The 21,973-nt window shown below is 33.4% G+C and overlaps 4 protein-coding genes across 4 annotated transcripts; 2 read left to right on the forward strand and 2 right to left on the reverse strand.

Annotated features, from left to right (window-relative positions):
• Positions 1-1,401: 1,401 nt before the first annotated feature.
• Orc3 (origin recognition complex subunit 3) lies at positions 1,402-8,658 on the forward strand. The gene is made up of 9 exons (XM_088035209.1): positions 1,402-1,573; positions 1,800-1,943; positions 1,999-2,280; positions 2,328-2,810; positions 2,859-3,173; positions 3,223-3,522; positions 3,576-3,806; positions 8,179-8,369; positions 8,530-8,658. The coding sequence occupies exons 1-9, from the start codon at positions 1,547-1,549 to the stop codon at positions 8,630-8,632; spliced, it is 2,076 nt and encodes a 691-aa protein (XP_087891335.1). The 5' UTR covers positions 1,402-1,546; the 3' UTR covers positions 8,633-8,658.
• A 499-nt stretch (positions 8,659-9,157) lies between these two features.
• LOC148173806 (CKLF-like MARVEL transmembrane domain-containing protein 4) lies at positions 9,158-15,041 on the reverse strand. The gene is made up of 4 exons (XM_088035212.1): positions 14,872-15,041; positions 14,426-14,575; positions 9,715-9,981; positions 9,158-9,664 (listed from the first exon to the last, which is right to left on the reverse strand). The coding sequence occupies exons 2-4, from the start codon at positions 14,558-14,560 to the stop codon at positions 9,521-9,523; spliced, it is 546 nt and encodes a 181-aa protein (XP_087891338.1). The 5' UTR covers positions 14,561-14,575; positions 14,872-15,041; the 3' UTR covers positions 9,158-9,520.
• Positions 15,042-15,250: 209 nt separating this feature from the next.
• Positions 15,251-17,494, reverse strand: ast (single-strand DNA endonuclease protein asteroid). Its single transcript, XM_088035208.1, has one exon. It carries the CDS (start codon positions 17,422-17,424, stop codon positions 15,262-15,264), a length of 2,163 nt encoding a protein of 720 aa, XP_087891334.1. The 5' UTR covers positions 17,425-17,494; the 3' UTR covers positions 15,251-15,261.
• Icmt (isoprenylcysteine carboxylmethyltransferase ste14) lies at positions 17,476-18,995 on the forward strand. The gene is made up of 3 exons (XM_088035210.1): positions 17,476-18,005; positions 18,056-18,427; positions 18,474-18,995. Exons 1-3 carry the CDS (start codon positions 17,817-17,819, stop codon positions 18,756-18,758), a joined length of 846 nt encoding a protein of 281 aa, XP_087891336.1. The 5' UTR covers positions 17,476-17,816; the 3' UTR covers positions 18,759-18,995.
• Positions 18,996-21,973: the final 2,978 nt, after the last annotated feature.

Raw genomic sequence — 21,973 nt, forward strand, 5'->3', positions numbered from 1 at the left:
TCCATAAAACCGATTTACACAATAATTAAATTAAGTTCATCCTGCAACTAATTTGAGAATTGCTAACATTTGATTGGCGGAAAAGCGGTTGCATGTCATTTTAACATAATGTTAAATATCTATTTAATCGGAATTAATGATTTAATTTACCAACCTTAGGATTAATAATTCTGCTATATTAAAACTGAGAAATGGTTTAAAATTAGTATATTATGAAACGCGTTTCATAATGAACATTTTGCCGCACGCACGTTTTTAAGTACTAAGTGCGGCAAAATGCATTATGAACAAGTATCGTACGCTATTTTTTCTATTTCGCCTTATTTTAAACGAAAAAACTTGATTTCGAAATCTAGGGAATTTTAGGGTAGTTGACATTTGCAAAATGCTCAAGAAAAAAGATCGAAGTAGCCAAATCCAATTTCAGTCAGTTTGACAGGTGTGACGTTTTGAGGTTACCGGAGCCCAAGGGAGCCAAGAGAGCGAAGATGTTGATCATCATCATGATGGTTCTTTTGCATCCAAAGAGTTTTTCTCCGATGAATTATTAAGCCAAGTACAACAAGAAATAATAGTTTATTGATCGATTTATCATGGTTTTTCAAAACCAAAATCTAAATTATCAACGTTGACGGCAGGTTGACAGTTTGCCTGCTGCAAACCTAAGAAAAATATATGCTCCTAGACATATTGGCACGGGATTGGTCCATTACGATACCGAAATACGCTCAAACGCGTCGATACGATACGATATTTCGATATATCTTCATTATGAACGCGAAATAGAAAAATTTATTTGTGCGCCTCCGTGATTTTTCATGCGATTTTTAATACTCATTTGCGGCAAGAAAATCACCTTTTGAATGTCTAGGCAATCAAACGTGACATTTCAAATAGTTGGTTTCATTTTGCCAGTTGGCATCGCTGCATAAATGTCAATTGTGTCAATTTGTGGGCCGATTTGAAGGCCAATGACCTTCGAAAATAATAAAGTTAGATTAATTACGCAAAGATACCACAAAGATTTGCTGAAACAATTTAAATTGAAATTCATCTGCAATCGTTTGATTTGAATGGAGTGCTACCAACCTATTTCCCAGCTAATGAAATTCCCCTAAATGAAGGAATGACGTTTCAAAATAAATAACTGTCGGCGCACAAAATTTCGTGTTTGACAGGGCTAGAAAATGTTTTGGAACTGCTCGAAAATTGAAATACTCGCCCCCCGGGCTCGAATTTCAATACTTTCCCTTCATCTTCAAAAGGCCATTTTCTAGCCTAGTGAAACAAATAACTATTTCCCAAAGTAAGAGGAAATTGCTGTATGATTTTGCGAGAGCCACCCTTCATGTTTGAAACATTTATAAACATCCTGTATAACTTGTATTTTACACTAATTACTGGTTGCCTACACTTTAATTTGTCTCCGAGTTCTGCCGGTTGCCGAGTGAAAGTCACTTTATATGTTTATTTATTATTATATTTTTGTTTGTAACTTTCTTCATATTTTTATTTCATCACAGTGAACAATCTATTAGTTCTAACAATGTCCACAACATTATCAGTTTCAAAAGTAAGTTGAATTCTTCATCTTATCACCTACCACATAACCCTAAATTTCACAGTAATAAATTAATTTTGAATCTGGAATATTACAGTAAAGGATTGATATTATGGGCAATTTGTAATTAAACTAATAAACATTACATAGTTCTAACAATTGTTTAACAAACCTCGCTAGTGAACTAGTGCACTGAAGATTCTTGACAATTTGGCGCCAAAATGTGTTCTGCTTCTAGGGCGTCTTCGTCTTCAAAAATGGGGCAAACGCTGCATCCAAGAAGTTCAGAAAGAAGAAAAAAGCAAGTGGAAAATTTTTCTGTGATAGTTTGTGGTACAAAAGGTATAAAACATTGTGGAACTCCATTGAAACAAAAATTCAGGTAAAAATTCAATTCTCAACAAAATGTTGAATAAATAATACTGTTCCCGTTTCAGAAATTAAACAACGATATGTTCTGCAGCGTTTTAAGCAACTTAGTTAATTATATTAAAAATTGTTACGTAGATGCAGTGTCTGAAATTCCCGCTGCAGCTCTTCTGACTGGAATAAACATGCCAGACCATTCAGCACAATTTAAAACTCTAAAGAAGCAACTGAAGGCAGCAGTAACACCGCACGTATGTACATTAAATGGAGAAGATTGCCAAACTTTGAAATATCTGGCTGAAACTATGGTCAATCAACTGGTTCAAAGTAATGACCAACAGCTAGAAGAGGTAACTCTGATTCTTCAGATTTCTCTATAATTCTTTCTCTTTTACAGGATTCTGATTCAGAAACACAACAAGTTAAAAAGTCGCAATGTAACTTCTCATTCTTACAATCTTGGTATGAAGACTTGTACCTAACACCTCAACTTAAAAGTCCGAAAAAGCAAAAAGTCCGGTCTAATAAAAATGTAATTGTAGTCATAATTCCGGAATTTGAGAATTTTTCTCCAAAAGTCCTCCAAGACTTTCTTTCAATCGCGAGTTGCTACATTAATATACTACCATTCGTTTTCGTTTTTGGCGTTGCCACTTCTCTTTCGGTTGTCCATCGCTCACTGCCTTGTCACGTGTCATCGAAAATAAACATTCAAGTATTTCGCTCAAGTCAGTCTATAAATTACTTGAATAACGTTTTAGAAAACATCTTTTTTTCGCGCGAATGCCCCTTTCACCTCGGCGGAAAAGTATTTAACTTATTTATTGATATATTCTTATTTTACGATCTTTCCGTGAGTGGTTTTATCCAGAATTTCAAGGTAATTATGGCGATTTTTTCGGTACTGTTCAATAAACACGTGTTTTAGTACGCAATGCTTGAGCACTTCAGTCGAGGAAACGCCATGGCTTTGTGTGAAATAAGGCATATTAAGCCAGTCCTTGAAGAATTCTCACATGAAGATCTCGAAAACGCTCGCCAAGTCATGTCTTTCAGAAAACTAGTTGAAGATGAAGAAGATCCAGAAACTAGAATTCAGTTGTTAACAAACGACGAGCATTTTAGAGCGGTTTTAAGGCGAGAAGTTAAGAAAATTATGTCGTACCTACCAACTTTTCATTTGTTTTTAAAGTGTTTGCACGTGCTGGTGGCAGATTTACCCAAAGCGCCTTTAGGAAAACAGGTTTTCATCGAAAAACTTAATATTTTGAGTTAAACAGTTTTGATTGCAGGTTCGAGAATTGTATGCTGTGGCGGTTTCAAAGAATATTACCAGTTGTCCAGAGTACCACGAATGTTTCCAGTTGTTATCATTTCAGTCAAAGGATGAACTTTTAAGAAAAATCAATAAAATCAGTGAAATCATTGTAACTGATGAGTCTCACTTGGATTCTGAGGTGGCGGGAATTTTAGTTGAGAAGCTTGGCAGTTTTATGCAACAATTGGATAACTTGGAAGTAGAAAACGATGAGATTAATGAACAAGACAACGATGAACTAACTGAACTAATGGACAGATTAAAACTTAAAGAAGTGAGTACTTCTCGTGGTGCATTTGTCAAAAAATCTTATGGGAAAATTTTTAGAAATTGAAACAAATGTCGCATCAGAACAAACCGATTAATAAATACGAGATGATAAGGTCCAGGATATTGAATTTTCTTTCCAATCGGTTCACGATTTATTTGCGAGAGCCTACAAGTTTCTGTTTTCATGAAATTTTCTTTTTTAATGATATTTCCATTCAAAATCATATTATTGGGTCGCATAGAGCGGCCATTCATACAGCTCTGAATGATCCCCAGTATTATTTGCAAGTAAGTATTTACATAATTATTAGTTCTATGTGTTTACAGTGACGGACAAGATATTTTTGTCAGTGTAATACGGGTCAAACTACTACTAGAGGCGGCCACATGAGAAAACACTGAAAGACAGCACAAAATGTTTGTCATCAAATTGACATTAATAGGTAGCGCACAAAAGAACCGATCAAACGATAAAACTTTGCAGGTAACATGTCAAAACGGGGGCATTGCCGACCAACAACATTTTTTGTTCGCGACTGTAGCTACTAATATCTTAAAATTCTCTCTACGAGTTTCTCTTTGGAGAATAGAAATAAATTCTATTCGAGATAGATTCTGGATATTCTGTAAATTGTCTATAAATTTTCTTTACATTTGCCAAGGATTTATTTGTGGGGTCTCTGTTTTTTTTTTATTTTCTCTGGCTTTTTTCTAATTTCTCTTTTGATTTTTTGTGGATTGTTTTTAGATTTATTTTAGATTCTCATTAGTTTTTCGACATTCTAATTAATTTTAGATTTTTCTTACATTCTCGGTTTGGTTTAAATTTTCTAGATTTTTGTAGACTGTGCATACGAGTATGTAATTTCGTATTGATTTTTCTTCGAACATTTTCATTAAATTTTTATATATTTTTTAGATAATGCCCGAATTTAATCAAAGTTTACATATTTTAGATTCTGTCTGGTTTCTCTAGATTCTCTGAATTTCTGTCGATTCTCCAGATTGTCTTTGGATTCTTTCCGTCTTTTTTAAAGCCTTCAATTGTTATAAATTAGGAATTTTTATTTTTTTTATATTCTTTTTATTCCTTTAGATTTACCTTACATTTTTTAAATTCACTTTAGATTCTTTTCAACTTTTGTAAATTCTCCACATTTTCTAGTTTTTTTTTAAACTGAAATTTTCATTGGATTCGTTTTATTTTTGTTTTTTCCTTTCTCTGGATTTTCCGCATATTCTATCTAAGTTTGTTTGGATTTTCTAGATGTTCTATAAAATATGCATACATTTTCTTTACATTTTTTTGAAATTCATTTGTTGAGAATCTGTTTTTTTGAATTTACTCTCTTGATTTTCCTTAGATTGCTTCTCATTTTTTTTAGATTAATCTTAGATTCTCTCTTAATTTTCTTCTTCTCTTAATTTAACTAGTTTTAAATTTTTCTTACATTTTCGATTCTGTTTAAATTTTAGCTTCTCGTTTGATTTTCCACATTCCAATTTTAGTTTTAAATTTTTCTTACATTCTGGGTTCTATTCGAATTTTCTAGATTTTTCTAATTTTTCTAGGCTGTGCCTAAATTCTTATTAATTTTTCTTCGAGTTCTCTAGATTTTCTTTAAATTGTTTTTATTCTATTTTGACTATTTAAATCGACTTTATTAACTCTATAGTAACCGTCATGATTTCACTAATGTCATTTTAAAAATTTCAATAACGAACAGATTTTTATTTTTACATTAAATTGGGGATGAAGGGGCAAATTAATGTCTTGATTATTAGTTTTTAGATTTAACACGGAATTTGATACTGAGGCGCCTGCTTCTGCTTCAAGCCATTGAAATTTTATTTATAAAATTTGTCAAAATGGAATAAAAACATAAATGCCGCGTAAATCAAACATATTTATTCACTCAACTCGGACTGCGTGCTAGTGATCTCAACATCTTTTCGTGAATAAACGGATTTTTTATTAACTTGGTGTTAATTTTTATTTATTAATTTTTTTCATATTATCTCGGGATTTTATCAAAGTTTACATATTTTAGATTCTGTCTAGTTTTTCTAGATCCTCTGTGTGATTACTTAGATTCTCTAGATGATTCCTTTTGGATTCTTTTTGTCCCTTTAAGGCTTTAAATTGTTATAAATTAGTAACTTTTAGATTTAATACATATATTATTAATCTTCTTGATTTACCTTACGATTTCTTATGAATTTTGATGATTTCGTGCAGATTTCAGCTGTTTTCTTGCAATGCAGCCATTGAATCTTGATAAAAATTGGTGGTTTTGTAGATTTCGAGCTCTTCTTTGCGAATTCAAGCCAGAAAACGGCGAAAATCAGCGACAAATCGTCGTTTAGCATCAAAGTAAGCGACTTTCTCTAAGAATTTTGATGATTTCGTGCAGATTTCAGCTGTTTTCTTGCAATTCAACCGTTGAATCTTGATAAAAATTGGTGATTTTGTAGATTTCGAGCTCTTCTTTGCGAATTCAAGCGAGAAAACGGCGAGAATCAGCGAGAAATCGTCGTTTAGCATCGAAATAAGCGGATTTCTCTAAGAATTTTGATGATTTTGTGCTGTTTTCTTGCAATTCAGCCGTTGAATCTTGACAAAAATTGGTGATTTTGTAGATTTCGAGCTCTTCTTCGCGAATTCAAGTCAGAAAACGGCGAAAATCAGTGAGAAATCGTCGTTTAGCATCAAAATAAGCGGATTTCTCTAAGAATTTTGATGATTTCGTGCAAATTTCAGCTGTTTTCTTGCAATTCAACCGTTGAATCTTGATAAAAATTGGTGATTTTATAAATTTCGAGCTCTTCTTTGCGAATTCAAGCCAGAAAACGGCGAAAATCAGCGAGAAATCGTCGTTTTGCATCAAAATAAGCGGATTTCTCTAAGAATTTTGATGATTTCGTGCAAATTTCAGCTGTTTTCTTGCAATTCAACCGTTGAATCTTGATAAAAATTGGTGATTTTGTAGATTTCGAGCTCTTCTTTGCGAATTCAAGCGAGAAAACGGCGAGAATCAGCGAGAAATCGACGTTTAGCATCGAAATAAGCGGATTTCTCTAAGAATTTTGATGATTTTGTGCTGTTTTCTTGCAATTCAGCCGTTGAATCTTGACAAAAATTGGTGATTTTGTAGATTTCGAGCTCTTCTTTGCGAATTCAAGTCAGAAAACGGCGAAAATCAGTGAGAAATCGTCGTTTAGCATCAAAATAAGCGGATTTCTCTAAGAATTTTGATGATTTCGTGCAAATTTCAGCTGTTTTCTTGCAATTCAACCGTTGAATCTTGATAAAAATTGGTGATTTTGTAAATTTCGAGCTCTTCTTTGCGAATTCAAGCCAGAAAACGGCGAAAATCAGCGAGAAATCGTCGTTTTGCATCAAAATAAGCGGATTTCTCTAAGAATTTTGATGATTTCGTGCAGATTTCAGCTGTTTTCTTGCAATTCAACCGTTGAATCTTGATAAAAATTGGTGATTTTGTAAATTTCGAGCTCTTCTTTGCGAATTCAAGCCAGAAAACGGCGAAAATCAGCGAGAAATCGTCGTTTAGCATCGAAATAAGCGGATTTCTCTAAGAATTTTGATGATTTCGTGCAAATTTCAGCTGTTTTCTTGCAATTCAACCGTTGAATCTTGATAAAAATTGGTGATTTTGTAGATTTCGAGCTCTTCTTTGCGAATTCAAGCGAGAAAACGGCGAGAATCAGCGAGAAATCGTCGTTTAGCATCGAAATAAGCGGATTTCTCTAAGAATTTTGATGATTTTGTGCTGTTTTCTTGCAATTCAGCCGTTGAATCTTGACAAAAATTGGTGATTTTGTAGATTTCGAGCTCTTCTTTGCGAATTCAAGCGAGAAAACGGCGAAAATCAGTGAGAAATCGTCGTTTAGCATCAAAATAAGCGGATTTCTTTAGATTCTCTCTAATTTCTGTAGATGCCCTGATTCTCTTTATATGCAATAAGTTGATCCAATTCGTTTTAGCTTTTTCAGATTTTCCTCAAATTCTGTTAGCTTTATTAGATTTATCTTGAATTTTTCTTCGTTTTTTTTTATCTCCTTTAAATTCTGTTTAGCGCCTCTACAAATTCTTTGGACTATGAATTCTGTTTTAAGCCTCTAGAATTTTCCTTATATCCTGTAAATCGTCAAATCGTCCGGTTCTGTTTTACTTTTCTAGACTCTCTTTGTATTTTTTCTTATATTGTCTAAATTGTAAGTTAAACTTTCTTGTATTTGGACTTTGTATAGACTTCCCTTAGTCTCTAGAAAAATTTCTTATATTTTCCAGATTTTTTTTCTTATACATTCTTTTTTCCTTCCATTTTTTTGAGCCTTACGAATTCTCGTTGTATTTTCTCCAAATTGTCTTTGAATCCTTCTTATTTTTGTTGAATTTCTATTTTTATATTCTCTTTAGGTTTTCCACTCTTTTGTTTATTATCGTTTTGAATTAAAATAAAGTTGGAGTCGTGCAGAGGCCTTCCTTTAAATCTGCCTCTAATTCTACTCATTCTAGTACTGTAGGCACAAATTACCGATTTCTGAGTTCTTTTCACATCTTTGAAAACTATTAACTAAGTTTAGTTAAATAAACTAACTAAGTTTTAATTACGACTGATTTATGTATGTATTTTAGTGCTCCTGTTGCGAAATTTCGAATGACGGAGTCATATTGCGTTCAATGCCAGATATCAGCATAATTTACAAATTACATTTAGAATGTGGAAAAATGATCAATTTATACGACTGGCTCCAATCGTTCTTAAGTATTGTGGATCCCCAAGACCTTGACGATGAGTCAAAACCTAAAGTTGAGCCAGAATTGCAGTATCCTTTTTTAATTTCATCTCCCAGTTCACTGTGGAATTCTTAAGTATGTCTTTGATTAACTCTTCTTTTCTGTCACTGTCACAACTATCAATTTTGAAATTATGAGGTCAAATCCGCCTGCCAATACAAGAACTTTGAAACCTTAACTATTGACCAGAGCCCGATTTACTCAAGCCGTGGCCGAGTTGGAGTACCTTGGAATTATCAAAAGTTCGAAGCGAAAAACTGATCATGTCGCTAGACTTACTTGGGGTGCATGATTCTTGTGAAATAAAAAATTGAAAGGGATTTGTTTTATTTTGATTACCCCATGAGTAATTTTAAAAACAAGGTCTAAACACAAGGTTCCTAAATTAAGCAGGTTTGCTCGTTACTAAGGCTGAAACTCCACCCTCTTTTGGTTGTTAGGGACGTGCGACCATAAATGACGTCACAAGAAAGTTCTGTCAATTGTTTTGCGGTGTAAAAACATTGTTGATCGCCATTATTGTTTAACAAAGTTCTTGTAGAAACATCAAAGTGTTAAGTATTGCTATTTTAAATAATATTAGCAATGAAAAAATTTAATCGAAATTTAAAAGAGCTTTGCGATGACGTATTCGCGCCAGTTCGAGAGGCCTGCTTCTATTGGCTCAAAACTTTGTAGCCAACCTGTCAATTTTAGTAACCTTGGTCTTTTGAAATCTGTTTAGCGATGTCAATTTGTCCATTTTTACCAATTGATTTGTGATGTTAATCGGCTGTCTTAATTTGACATTTGACATTTGAATGTTATAAATCAAGAAAACACTTAATTTTAACTGTATTTGATTTTCGTTGCAGCGGTAAAAGTACAATAAGTGTCATGGACACTTCATTACATGGATTGAATTCTTATTCAAGATACAACAAGAGAAAGTGCATTTATAACAAAATATTTACAATCTGCGTTATGTATAAATAGATATTTCAGTATATGTAGATAAAGATATGTGAGAAAATACATTCAAGTTACCTTTTTTACCATTTCAGTATGTTAAAATCGATACGTGAATAAGTGGTGTTACTTTCATACCTACACATTATGTACTACAGCGAATTGTACAAAATTCCAACTATATAACTTAAAGTAAACAGTACAAGACGAATCCACATCTTTTGAACACACTTCAGTAATGAGGCGTTGTGGGTGATGCAGTTGCAGTTTGTTTATTGATAACGCGTTCTCCTTGAGCCAATTCGCCAGTTTGTACTGCTTTCAACTTGAAGAACGCATCCGCTGCGTAAGCCACCATAGCACAGAATCCAAAGAACTACAAATAAAGGTGTTAAAACAAATTTTTGTTTCAAGATTTGTACTTACAGCAGCGACAGCAAAGGCTTCAAGGCCTAGAGTGGCCGCTAGACATGAAGCGATTAAGTACAGTATGGTCCATAAGGCACAAAACACTAATTCGATCTTCAACCACGGAATCCTGTATAGTTTTTCTATGATGTGGAATAGATAGAAAAGAAGCAGGAGTCCAGTAAACCAGAAGCCAGTCATTGAACAGAAGATGAAATAACTGCCTCGGGTGTGAGTACTGAAGGCACTTACTTCTATGCAGATGAAACCAAGGAGATTTAAGGCCTGGAAAAATGTTAGAACTTTAGAAAATATCAATTTGAATGTGTACGGTTGGGTGCACGGAATACTGGGCAGAATTGTCATAATTTTTTGTGACTTTTTGAAATGACAGATTGCCCAGGATTTCGTGTCCACAATCTTACAAGATCCAGACGACCTTCATGTTTATTTTTAGTTGAATTACTTTGTTAATCCCATTTTTCGTCCCCGAATAAATGTGATAACGATTGCATTATTCAATATTCATAATATTCGATTGGTACAAACTACGTTTTTCAACACTAATTAGCTTTTCCATGTTACAAAATAAAGTCATATCTAATAGGTAAAGCAAACACATACCGAATCAGCACGTTATTGCTGTAGTAAATGAGTTTAATGATCAAAATCTGCTGGTTTTACTGCATGTGTGCATTAATGTTTATTTATTCGTTGGCAATAAGAATGTACTAAAATTTTCTTTCCAGAATCAAGGGACAACCTAATTTTCCATAAAGATTAATTTATGTAAGAGCGAAATTTTCGTTAAGTTGCTTCAAGGTCCAGTAAAAAATTCTTTATTTTTCATGTCTCACACAACGTAAAGTGGAGCTCATTGCTATCAGTCCAGTCACCTGGGTAAATTTTCGAAAATTCTTGGGTGTAAATCAGGCTTTCAATTATTTATGGGGAAAATGAATGTAGCGACTTTTGAGGTTAACACGTTGTAAAAGAATCAATTTCTCAAATTTATCAAGAAGTAATCAAAGATTTATTGCAAAAGAGAGATTTCAAGATGAATTTAACAAGTTTTGGCAATCTTAACCGATTAACTTCTGCGCTGCTGCCAACTAATTTTTTAATAAGTGCTCAGATAGAAATGAGCTCTAGTGTAGTAAAGTCCGTTTTTTTATTAAAAAACCACCAACACCGCACTCTCCACCACTTTACAACCGGCAACGTCGTCGATGGTGACTTTTTGGTGATAAAATCAAATAGGTTAGTTGCCTAATTGACAATTTGATTATACAAAACGGCCTTTCAAGCTGTGCCGAGTCTTTTCACTATTAAATCCTTTGATTTGCATTCCAACAGGCTGTAAAAGAAACACGTTTTCAACGGAAACACTGTCTAATTTTCAGAACTGTCAAAAAATTTGACAATTATTTTCTCACCAAAAATTTCCCTAGGCAACGTTGCCGGTTGTAAAGAAGGGGAAGATTGCGGTGTTGGTGGTTTAAAAAGAAAACGGACTTTACAAGGTGTTCATAAATATTTCTAGCATCAAGGGTGACTATAAAATGTCAATGAAATTTGCCGCTCATTACAAATGTGGGTTTCGATTTTTCAACTGACATTTGCAGTTAACCTCAAACATGGAGCAATGTAAAGTTTAAGAAATAAACTGTTCTAGTTGTGGTTTAAAACCTGAAAATCAAAAACTTGAACACAAAACTGTGACTGAAACCTCATGGACGTAAGTAACATTATAAATAATTTTTAACATAGTTATATTCACTATGAAAACAAAGCGGCAAAATAGTCCACGGCAGGAATTCCAGAGCCAGCCTTGACGCTAGAAACATTTATAAACACCTTGTATATTTTATGTATTTATCAATAGAAAATCATTTTTAACGAATTTTGAAACTGACACAGCTCTGAAGTTCATTAACAAATACTTTTGAACACTGATCACTGATGAATCAGGAATATGACTTGAAATTACAAGACCTCTGATAGTCTTAAAATGCTAAAATTGGAAATTGAAACGTGTTATTCATTTTTCATAAGAGATTTATTTTAAACATAACGACGTTCTGATTTGTCTTTAAATTTTCACAAAAGTCTGTTTGGTCAATCAAAGACATTACTTGAAATTTCAAAGCCAACTGAGGATGAGTTTTTTTAGATTGCACAATATTAATTACAACAACTTAATATTGTTCGCTCCGTGTCTCACGTGTATCACTTTTTCCCCTGATATGTAATACGTTATTTTATATGCAATATTCCTGATCTCATATGTACCGGGTGTTTCACAAACTGTTGAATACAGGGTGATTTTTGAAATAGAGGCGATTTTTTTTTTAATTTTTCAATTTTCTCCCGAAAGAATTGAAGCCGTATTTACACTCAAGAATTTTAGAAAATTTACACAGGAAAGTGGACTGTTAGTTAATGTTAATAATGTAAATCAAACTGTGACCAGCGGCGTTATTTTTGATTTTTCTCCAAACATTTTATTTTACCTATAACACTCTTACCAACCAGCAGCCACTACTTTAACCCACCGATTTTCATCAAATTTTGCAATAGCTCTTGATTTTTCGACTACAGTTTAATGTGTAGCCGATTTTAACTACTTACTGTCATCAATTGTCATAAATGACAATTAGAAGTGCGCCTATGATTTAAAGCGAAAATTACGCTAGACAATTTTGCAATTTTGCCGTACACATTTCGTTGTCGTCAATAGTAGGGTGTACGTAGATCAACTTTACTGAATAACCCTGTATTATAATTATAAATAGATAACTGCAATTTATCATTTGTAGATATTAAAACGGTTTAAATACTGATTATATGATCTAATAAATTTCCATGCGCAATTGGCTTTGAAAAAATTTGTTGTCTGCTTGATAGAATAGAGGAAAACTGGAATATTTCACCATCAAGCAGGCGATGGTCTTAACTAACAACCACCGTAAAATTTTTGAACATTATTTGATAGATTCTTGATATTAACATTAATTTATAGATTATGTTGTAGTTGTGTTCGAACGGCCAATGGAGTGCGGGCACTACCACCTGTCAAATATGCAACCTTCCACTATGGAGGATCAACAAACCGTGCCGGTCCATTGAAAGCGTTGTTTAGATGCAGTATTTAATTATTTTTGACTGTATTTTTACTATGGTTGGGTTGAAATCTTTTAATATGTATTATATATACTGCCATTAACTAGTAATTGTTTATTTTAGGACATTTTTAACGTAATTAGTGGTCCAAAAACACCAACGAATGACGACTTTCCAAATTTGATATTTTAAAAATCGCAATAAAAAATTATAGGCGTTTGTCGCTTGACGATGAAAATTAAAATAACATACATGCAGATTTGACGAAAAAAAAAACAGTGCTTTGTACTTTAAATGAATAAGCTTATATCTTCCTTAATTTTAGAAGAAGGAATTTGGAAATGATAGATTGTCCACGAGTTTTTGAATAAAGTGAACTTTTCCTCGATGTTGGACATCTTCGATTTTTAAGAAAAGTTGCTCAGAAGACATTCCTTACACAATTTCAACTTAAAATTCTTATTTCGGTTTTTTTTAAATATTAAAATCTTTAAAATCGATCGTTAATTAATTATTGATAATGAAATATTATTAAACATGTTCATTTCTTCTAAATAACTTCTCTTAGAATAATACCTAACTTTTAGAGATATTCCTAACGCGAAATAAATTACAAGAAAATAGTTTTATTCAAAAAATCCTAATAGATTGAATTTGCCATATCTGCTGTATTTAGTATCGTCATGGATTTTGCAAAGTTGCATATAAATATCCTTAAAAAAGAACTTCAAGATTTTATCAAAATTACCCAAAAATTAATAGAGATACCAGCTTGTACTCTGGCTGAAATTAAACATTTACCGTTCACTGATCAAAATTATCAATAAGGCAATAGATTTTAAGAAGTTGCAATCCAACTACAATATAAAAAATAATTAAATACTGCATCTAAACAACGCTTTCAATGGTATTTAAATGGACCGACACGGTTTATTGATCCTCCAGAGTGGGAGGTTGCACACTTTACAGACGGTAAACAAACCAAAATGTTTTGCTTACAAATGTAACAATCAAACCTGTTGTAATTTGACAGCACTTTTATTTTTAATAAAAATTCAAAATAATTTAAACTGGGCTCTAAATGGGTTTAAATTTTGCAATATTTTCATAAACTTCCCTGGATTCGAAAACGTTTCTTTAAAAATTTGAGGTTAGTAACCTGGTCTTTTGAAAGCTTTTGACACTTATCTAAATCCGATTAGATTTAGATAAATAGTTGTATATGTATACATTATGTTAATTAGTGTTACAACCATCGATTTAATGGGCAAGCAAAATAAACTACCTCGAAATCTGTAATTATTTTATTTGTTTTTTCGACCGAATGAATGAAATCAGTGGCGTCAGTAAGAGGAATAAGTACTGCAAATACGTTTATTTTCATGAACAATCTACGCCACTGGTAAAAAATAATAACTGTAATTTTGACCTTTAATTCAACTTTGATTCAATGCCCAGAATTTAAATGGTTAAAGGAAACCCAAAACAAAACTTCAAATAATTATTTTCATGTTTGCCTTCATCACCTCTTTCGCTATGGGCGTAACGTTACCTAACACCCTGAATTATTGTATTTTCAATCTCTAAAATGCTGAAGCACACTTACTATCTGGACAATTTTCAAGATTCCAGGCAGAGTCCTCACATAAGCTGGATCATATCTGATGTTGGTTTGTACAGTTGTGTTGGAGGTAATTGTTGTTGTGGTGGTGTGTTGTCCTGGAAAGCCTGGATCAGCCATTTTGTCTGGAATTCCCTAAAAATAAGAAGTTAAATTTATTGTTGACTAATCTTATTTGGGATGATGTCATACATTCGGTAATATCTCAACGTAGGTCTAAATTTACAGTTTCAAAATAGGGTCAAACATGTTTGTTTACATATCACCGACTTTTTTATAATACTATAAACACTATGATAATGAAAAACTTGCTATTAATGCTTGTAGCTCCAACTTTAATACGAGATTGATTTTCCCACATGATTTTCAGACTGACGTAGTTAAAGAAAATATGTTGTTTATGTATAAATAAATTTAACACTTATACTTACCACACGATTAATTTCTATGTTTTAAATATATTTGGAGTTTTTTAACTACAAAATTTCACACATTTATCGACTAGAATTCACATCACCGCAAACGCGTTGAGCTTTCTCTGGAGGCGTAACCCATTGCCGACCAACAGTCTTGCGCGTTGTAACGACAATGGGTGTATAATAAAAAGAGATGGAAATGACAAAAATACGCGGCGGCTGAATATGAATATCTCAGTCAAGCGGGATAGAAGATAACGAGGAAGTGTTGCATAAACTGACGGCAATAATGTAAAATTTTGTTTTCTTTGCAGGCGCCTTTTATGGGTCTTTCAGGCGGAGCAAGAATCCAAAGTATGCAAATTTCACCAATTTAGAGAACTGAAAAAATCATGTAACAAAATATCATTTATTAATGAAAGATAACAACGAATATTTGTTATTAGCGTCATAACAATACTCATCCTCTTCTTCCTCGTTCATGGGATTCCCAGCGTCCTCCACAACACGTCTAGTCTTCTTCTTCCGCCTCCTTCTCTTTATTGTCGCGTTCCTTCCAAGATTATTGATTTCGCTCTCAATTTGCACCATCATCAGTTCAAAAGCGGTCAAAATTTGGGGGCAATCTTGTAACAACAACTTGATGTAAGCCTTCAAATCGCTTCGTTTTTGCAAATTTGTTGCCATGTTATAGACGAAGGTTCCATCGTAGAAATCTGATATTACCATTGTTGGCAAAGGGAACTTAAATAAGGCATTCAAGTACTTTACATGTAACAAACAACTTTGGAATTGTGCGCATTCGTGCACGATGCTCCTGTCAAACAATTTCAAGTAAGACTTCATCTTTGCGTCCATTTGAAAGAAGTGTATTAGCTTCTTCATGGCAGCCACACTGTTGTTCAAATCAATATCGTCCAAAGCTTCGGTGATATTTTGAGAATGTGACGTTGTTGTACCGTTGATTGTACCATACTTCGCGAAAAATGATTTAGTGGATCTATAAAACCCCACTTTTGGATCGACGTAGTTTATTATTATCCCACAGAGAATTATAGAGTAGACTAAAGCAAGATCCACTTTATTTTTGGAATGACTGATCCAATATTTCAGCGCCATTAAAAACAGATGCCAGGAATTTGGAAACGAACTGAACATGCCATCCTGAATCTCTAAAATCTTGAACAGATTCGTCTTGCACGTTGCCACATCCATGTGTTCAATGTCTTGTAGTGTAGGCACGTACTCTTCGTACAGCGGCAGAAGATGTTTCTTGATATTCGCGTGTCCATGTCTTGCTAAACAAATCAAATTCCGTCTTCTCGGAAATGTTAAAATTTTGTGAAGAGCGCTCAATATCTTCAAGCTTATACTGTGCGAATGCTCCGATGAAGTGTCTTCAATCTGCTGGATGCAGAAGTAGGTGTTTGAAGTTATGATGTCCATGAAGCACGGGGGGTAGAGGGCTTTTTGATAGTTGTCGCGGAAGAGTTGGGGAATCTCCCACTTTTGCTTATCGTCTTCTTTTTCTTCTTCTTCGTTGGAGCCGTCTGAACTTACTTCCTCCTCGACCAACTCTTCGTCTTCATCTTCATCGTCTATTTCTTCCGGATTCGGAACGACTATCATGTCTTCAGCTCCATTGGTGTCGGTAATGTTGAAATACTCACAAATTGAAGTATCTCCATATTGGTAAGCTTCAATGGCCTTCTGGATTCTCCTCGCCAAGGCTTTTCGGTACCGCATTTTATACCGCCCCAGGATCTTCCTCAATGCAGATTCTGGAGTTTCGTCTTTCAGCCACATTATCACCGATTTGATTTGCGTTTGTTGTTCGTTTTGTCTAGTTTTATGCAATTTCAGTTGTCTATAAAACGCAGAAAACGCTCGTTTCTTAATATAGTCGTTGCCCAACAGCACTGCAAGAAGTGGTAAATTACTCTTATCCAAACCCCCAACTGAGTTTAAGAATTTCTCTACTTTGTACACTTGGCATTCTATGTACCGCACGTCCTTCTTCTTGTGCACATGCAAATCTACCGTTGAAAACGGAATGTACAAAACATCGAAAATATAAAAATCCGAATCAAAACTCATAAGAGGACAATTCAAAGTGCGCGCAAGATAAGCAGCGTCGTTGTCGCCTTCGAAATCGCAGCGAATGCATTGCACCTGCAGTTTGATGAGCAAGTCCACGAAGAGATCCCGCAGGAACAAAGGGAAGAGGGAGATCCTCCCTTCAGTGACGCTATTGAGGTTTTTCGCCGCACTAATTTTGTTCTTCATTCGACTATAGACGGTCTTCATTTTGCGCTGCTCGTACGCGCCATCAAGAACTACCAAGGGGGTGATGTTACAGTCCGAAAGCAACGCGAAGAAGTTGTTGACAACGTTAGCATACTTGTCATAGTCGCCCCCGAAGCAATCGTTGCACTTGCAATGCCATTTGTACAATTGTGAGGCGATGCTGTTACCATCGATGACCACGTAAGTGTCGTGAAGCTCGTAGTTTTGTAAGTACTGCCGGGATCTGTTGGCTATAAATGTTGTTAACCCTCGAACACCCATCTGAGCACATGTGAGGTTAACTTTTTGTCATGTTGACACATAACCTCAGTGAGAAACGTCACCTGATGGAGGTGGCTACAGTACCGCTAGTGATTGAAATTCACGGGAATATTCGCAAAGATACGAGAAGAAAAATCTAAGATTGCACCAAAGGGCAAAGGAAAGCGTGGCGGGGTGAGATTGCGTGAGCTTTGGCGAGAATTAGGGGTAAGGTGATTTTATTTCGGGAGACGCAACAGTGGGTGTGACTCTAACCACAACTCCGTGTTGAAGTGAAAATGTTTGATTTCATAACGCAAAAAAAGTGTGTTTAAAGGCATCATTCCTATAAATGATGCACGAGAAACGAACAATCAATGTGAGAGAAGTCGACTGAAGTGTCAGATCCAAAAATGCTAAGTCCGGAGGCGAAAATTTCCCTGCAGAGTTTTTCAGGATCATCCATTACCTTTTTCACTATTTGCATGTTTAATTACTACTATGACATCACAAATCTGGTAGTAAACACAGTGATTATATTTCTTTATTCCGTAAATGTATATTTTTTTCTTCGTTTTATCTACAGTAATAATGCTTTTGCGGTAAGGAGTGAGATTCTGTCAAGAAGTGTTATTTACATAATTTGTTGCAGATTGCGATTCGTGCAGCCTTTTTGGGTCTTATATTGTCGCTGGGAATTTATGTTAAGCTAGTCACGCCTGCTAATATGCAAATATTTGGAGGCTACATGTCTGTTATGGCTTTATTTCATTATAGTGAATTTTTGGCTATTGCTATAGTGCAGCCTAAGCAAGTTTCTACTGATTCATTTGTGATAAATCATAGTCCACAATATACAATTGCTGCAGTGAGTTCTTGGGTGGAATTCTTCATTGAAAGCTACTTCTTCCCAGGCCTCAAAGAACTGACGTGGATTTCCAATCTTGGCATTGGTATCTGCATTATTGGAGAACTATTAAGGAAAATCGCCATATTAACCGCTGGTTCAAATTTTAATCATTTGGTAAAATTGGCCATTTAATGAGCTTTAATTTGAGAGACATTTTAAGGTACAATGTGAAAAGTCAAATGACCATACTTTGGTTACTCATGGGGTTTATGGGTGGTTCAGACATCCCAGTTATGTTGGATGGTTCTACTGGTCTATAGGAACCCAAATCATACTCATGAATCCAATTTGCATTCCAGCTTACACTATTGCTAGTTGGATGTTTTTTAAAGAGAGAATTTACATAGAAGAGAGTATGTTGTTGAACTTTTTTGGACAAAACTACTGTGATTATCAACAGCAGGTTGGAACAGGAATTCCTTTTATTGAAGGGTATAAAATATAAACGCATTAACAAAGGTAATTAGTGTAAGTGTATATTTTTTGTTTGGACTTTGGCACAGTATTAAAGTCATATGGGTGACTTTTAAGTCACAACTTACCTTGTCAAATGAATTTTTTATTATAAAAGAGAACAGAAATGTACAGATGCCTGATTACTTAAACATCTTTCAACTTTTTATATTAACTTATGTGTTATATTTACTAAATCTACAATAAAGATATATTTTACTTCTCGTAATTTTAAATTTAATTCCAACAAAGAATGGTAAATACCAAACTGCTACTTTTGAGAAAACCCATTTCCATCCGTAAAATGTTAAATTAGTGGTGTTGATATAAAAAATTTTTTTCATCAATAACTGGTTGCCCAAATCATGTCTAAACACAATAAATTTTATTTTTCAATTGATGTGGTTTTGCGAAAAAGTTGTTCTAAACCATTTGAAAAGTCAGTGCCATAAACACATTTTTCTAATATTTTTTCTATTCTTAAACCACTTCTTACATTAACTTTTAGATTGTTTTATCACTATCATTCCTTTAATTTTGTTAATGTTGAGCGGTGATGAATACATACATATCTAAGAAAAATGGATACTGTATCTTAAGATTCTTCTTAGAACCTCTTCAGAGTCCTCGGTTCTCTGGGTTTTCTTTAGATTCTTTAGATGTACTTATGATTTACTTTGGATTTTGCTTATACATTACATTTTTACTTTTCAATCCATCATATCTCGAAAAATAAAAAACACATACATTTTTCCCCGATAATACAGTGTGCGCGACTTTCTGGACACCTGTATATTTTTATCTGAAGAGTATCTGAAATTTTCTAAATTACTCCATATAATTTTTACGTTCTATTTAAGTTATTTTTTTTTCTTAATTGTCTGAATTCTGATTCTACAAATTTCCTTTAAATTTTCTTTGTTTTTTTTTAAGATAGAGCTTTAGATTCTCACAAATAATTAGAGTTTCTTACATTTTATATTCATGAATTCTCTAAGTTTTTAATTTTTTTTACTCTCAGTTTTCTTTATTATTTTTGATTCGTTTGACTGTGTTAAATACTTCATTCTAATTAAATTATTAAATTTTAATGACTTCTATAAATTTATCGAATCTTAAGTTCTTTTACATTCTCTCTGTAGATTTGCTTTAGATCCTTTAAATTCTCTTTAGATTTTCTAAATCATTTTTATAGTTTCTAGATAATCTATAACTGTTACTTTAGATCTGTTTAAATTTTCTAGATTCTCTCTGAATTTTCTGTTTAATCAAATGTTGTTTAACAAAATTTAAAACTAATATAACTGAATAAGTGAGTCTTGATTTTACCTTAATTAAACTGTTTCAAAGTTAAAAATGCAATTTTAAGCTCCTTTTCTGATGTGTAAATTTATTCAGAACGTAAGATGACAATCATTAAAATGATTTAATTTTTAATTAAGCAAAGTAAATTTATCTTTTTAAGAAATGGATGTGGTTCAGTTAATCTTCGTTTTGATTTTTATAAAAATCCGTTCATACAACAATAAGGATTGGATCACTTGTATAAATTGTTTCTAGATTTCCCTTAGATTCTCTTAAAAGTCTCTAGTTATTTTTGGATTAACTTTACATTCTCTTTGAATTCTCTTTAGACTTGGTCGAATTTTTCTTAGACTTCAGATTTTCTTGAATCTGTTTAAATACAAAAAAGTTTCTAACCACAACTAGAACAGTTTTTTGTCAAAATTAACTTTGCTCTATGATTGAGGTTAACTGAAAATGTCAATTGAAAAATGTAAACCCACATTTGTAATGAGCGGCAAATTTCTTTGACATTTCATAGCCACCCTTGATGCTAGAAACATTTATAAACACTTTGTATTTGAGAAATTCATGTATCGTATGATTAAAAAAAATTGAGATTAAGTTATCTTTGAAAAACAAAAACAATCAATACTTAGGGCGTGGTTTGAATTAGCCGCTTGACAGTTGAAGTTTCCTACAAATGGTACTTTTGTATTTTGGATTCATTTTGGTAAATACAAGGTGTTTATAAATGTTTCTAGCATCAAGTGGGGGTTTTGGAATTCCTGTCATGCGCTATTTGCCGCTTTGTTTTCATAGTGAATATAACTATCTTGAAAATTATTTATAATGTTACTTAGGTCCATGACGTTTCAGTTACAGTTTTGTGTCAAAATTTTAGATTTTCAATCTTCAAACCACAACTTGAAGAGTTTGTTTTCAAAACTAACTTTGTTCAATGATTGAGGTTAACTACAAATGTCAGTTGAAAAATCTAAACCCACATTTGTAACGAGCGGCAAATTTCTTTAACATTTCATAGCCACCCTTGATGCTAGAAACATTTATAAACACCTTGTATTATCTTTGTACTTTATAAAGATGTCCCAGAACTCATGACTCAGAGAACAAGGGAAGGATCAATACAGATTGCGAATTCAAAACCAACATTGTCTGGAAAACTCGAAAATTTTGGTTCATCTTTTGGTAAAACATTTCTATAAAATCTTTTTGGTTCTGTAATTTATTCAGAATTTTCGGCAAATTTGTATTTAAGTTCATTTGGGCTTTTCTTGAACTTTTCTGATTCCTGAAAAACATTTTACTATCAGCCAAGTCATCTAAAATTCTCTAGGATTTCTAGAAGTGTCCTACAAATACAAGGTGTTTATAAATGTTTCTAGCATCAAGGGGTGCTTTGGAATTCCCGCCGTACACTATTTTGCCGCAATTATTTCAAATGTCACTTACGTTTCCGACTTTTCAGTTACGGTTTTGTGTCGAAATTTTAGATTTTCAGGGTTTAAACCACAACTTGAACGGTTTGTTTTCAAAACTAACTTTGTTCAATGATCAAGGTTAACTACAAATGTCAGTTGAAAAATCTAAACCCACATTAGTAACAAGCGGCAAATTTATTCTTGATGCTAGAAACATTTATAAACACCTTGTACCTCAGAATTCACGAGAAGTCTTTGGATTGCCCAAAATTCTATGTAACTTTTTATCTCTAGAGGGTAATTTTTCCGCTTTTCAAGGCTTTTTAGTAGACGGAATTTGCTGAAATCTTCTGGGACCATCTATTATAATTATATTTCTATGGGTTTCCTAGGGTTATTTACTGTTTTCTAACTTTCTAGAAAGTTCTATTTGGACTTTGTCAATTCTTTTTCTTTGAATTTATCCTGAAATTCTCTCTTC

This window comes from Gnatocerus cornutus, chromosome 5, assembly GCF_029298725.1.
Source record: "Gnatocerus cornutus isolate USDA-ARS CGAHR chromosome 5, icGnaCorn1.1, whole genome shotgun sequence".
Lineage (NCBI taxonomy): Eukaryota > Metazoa > Arthropoda > Insecta > Coleoptera > Tenebrionidae > Gnatocerus > Gnatocerus cornutus.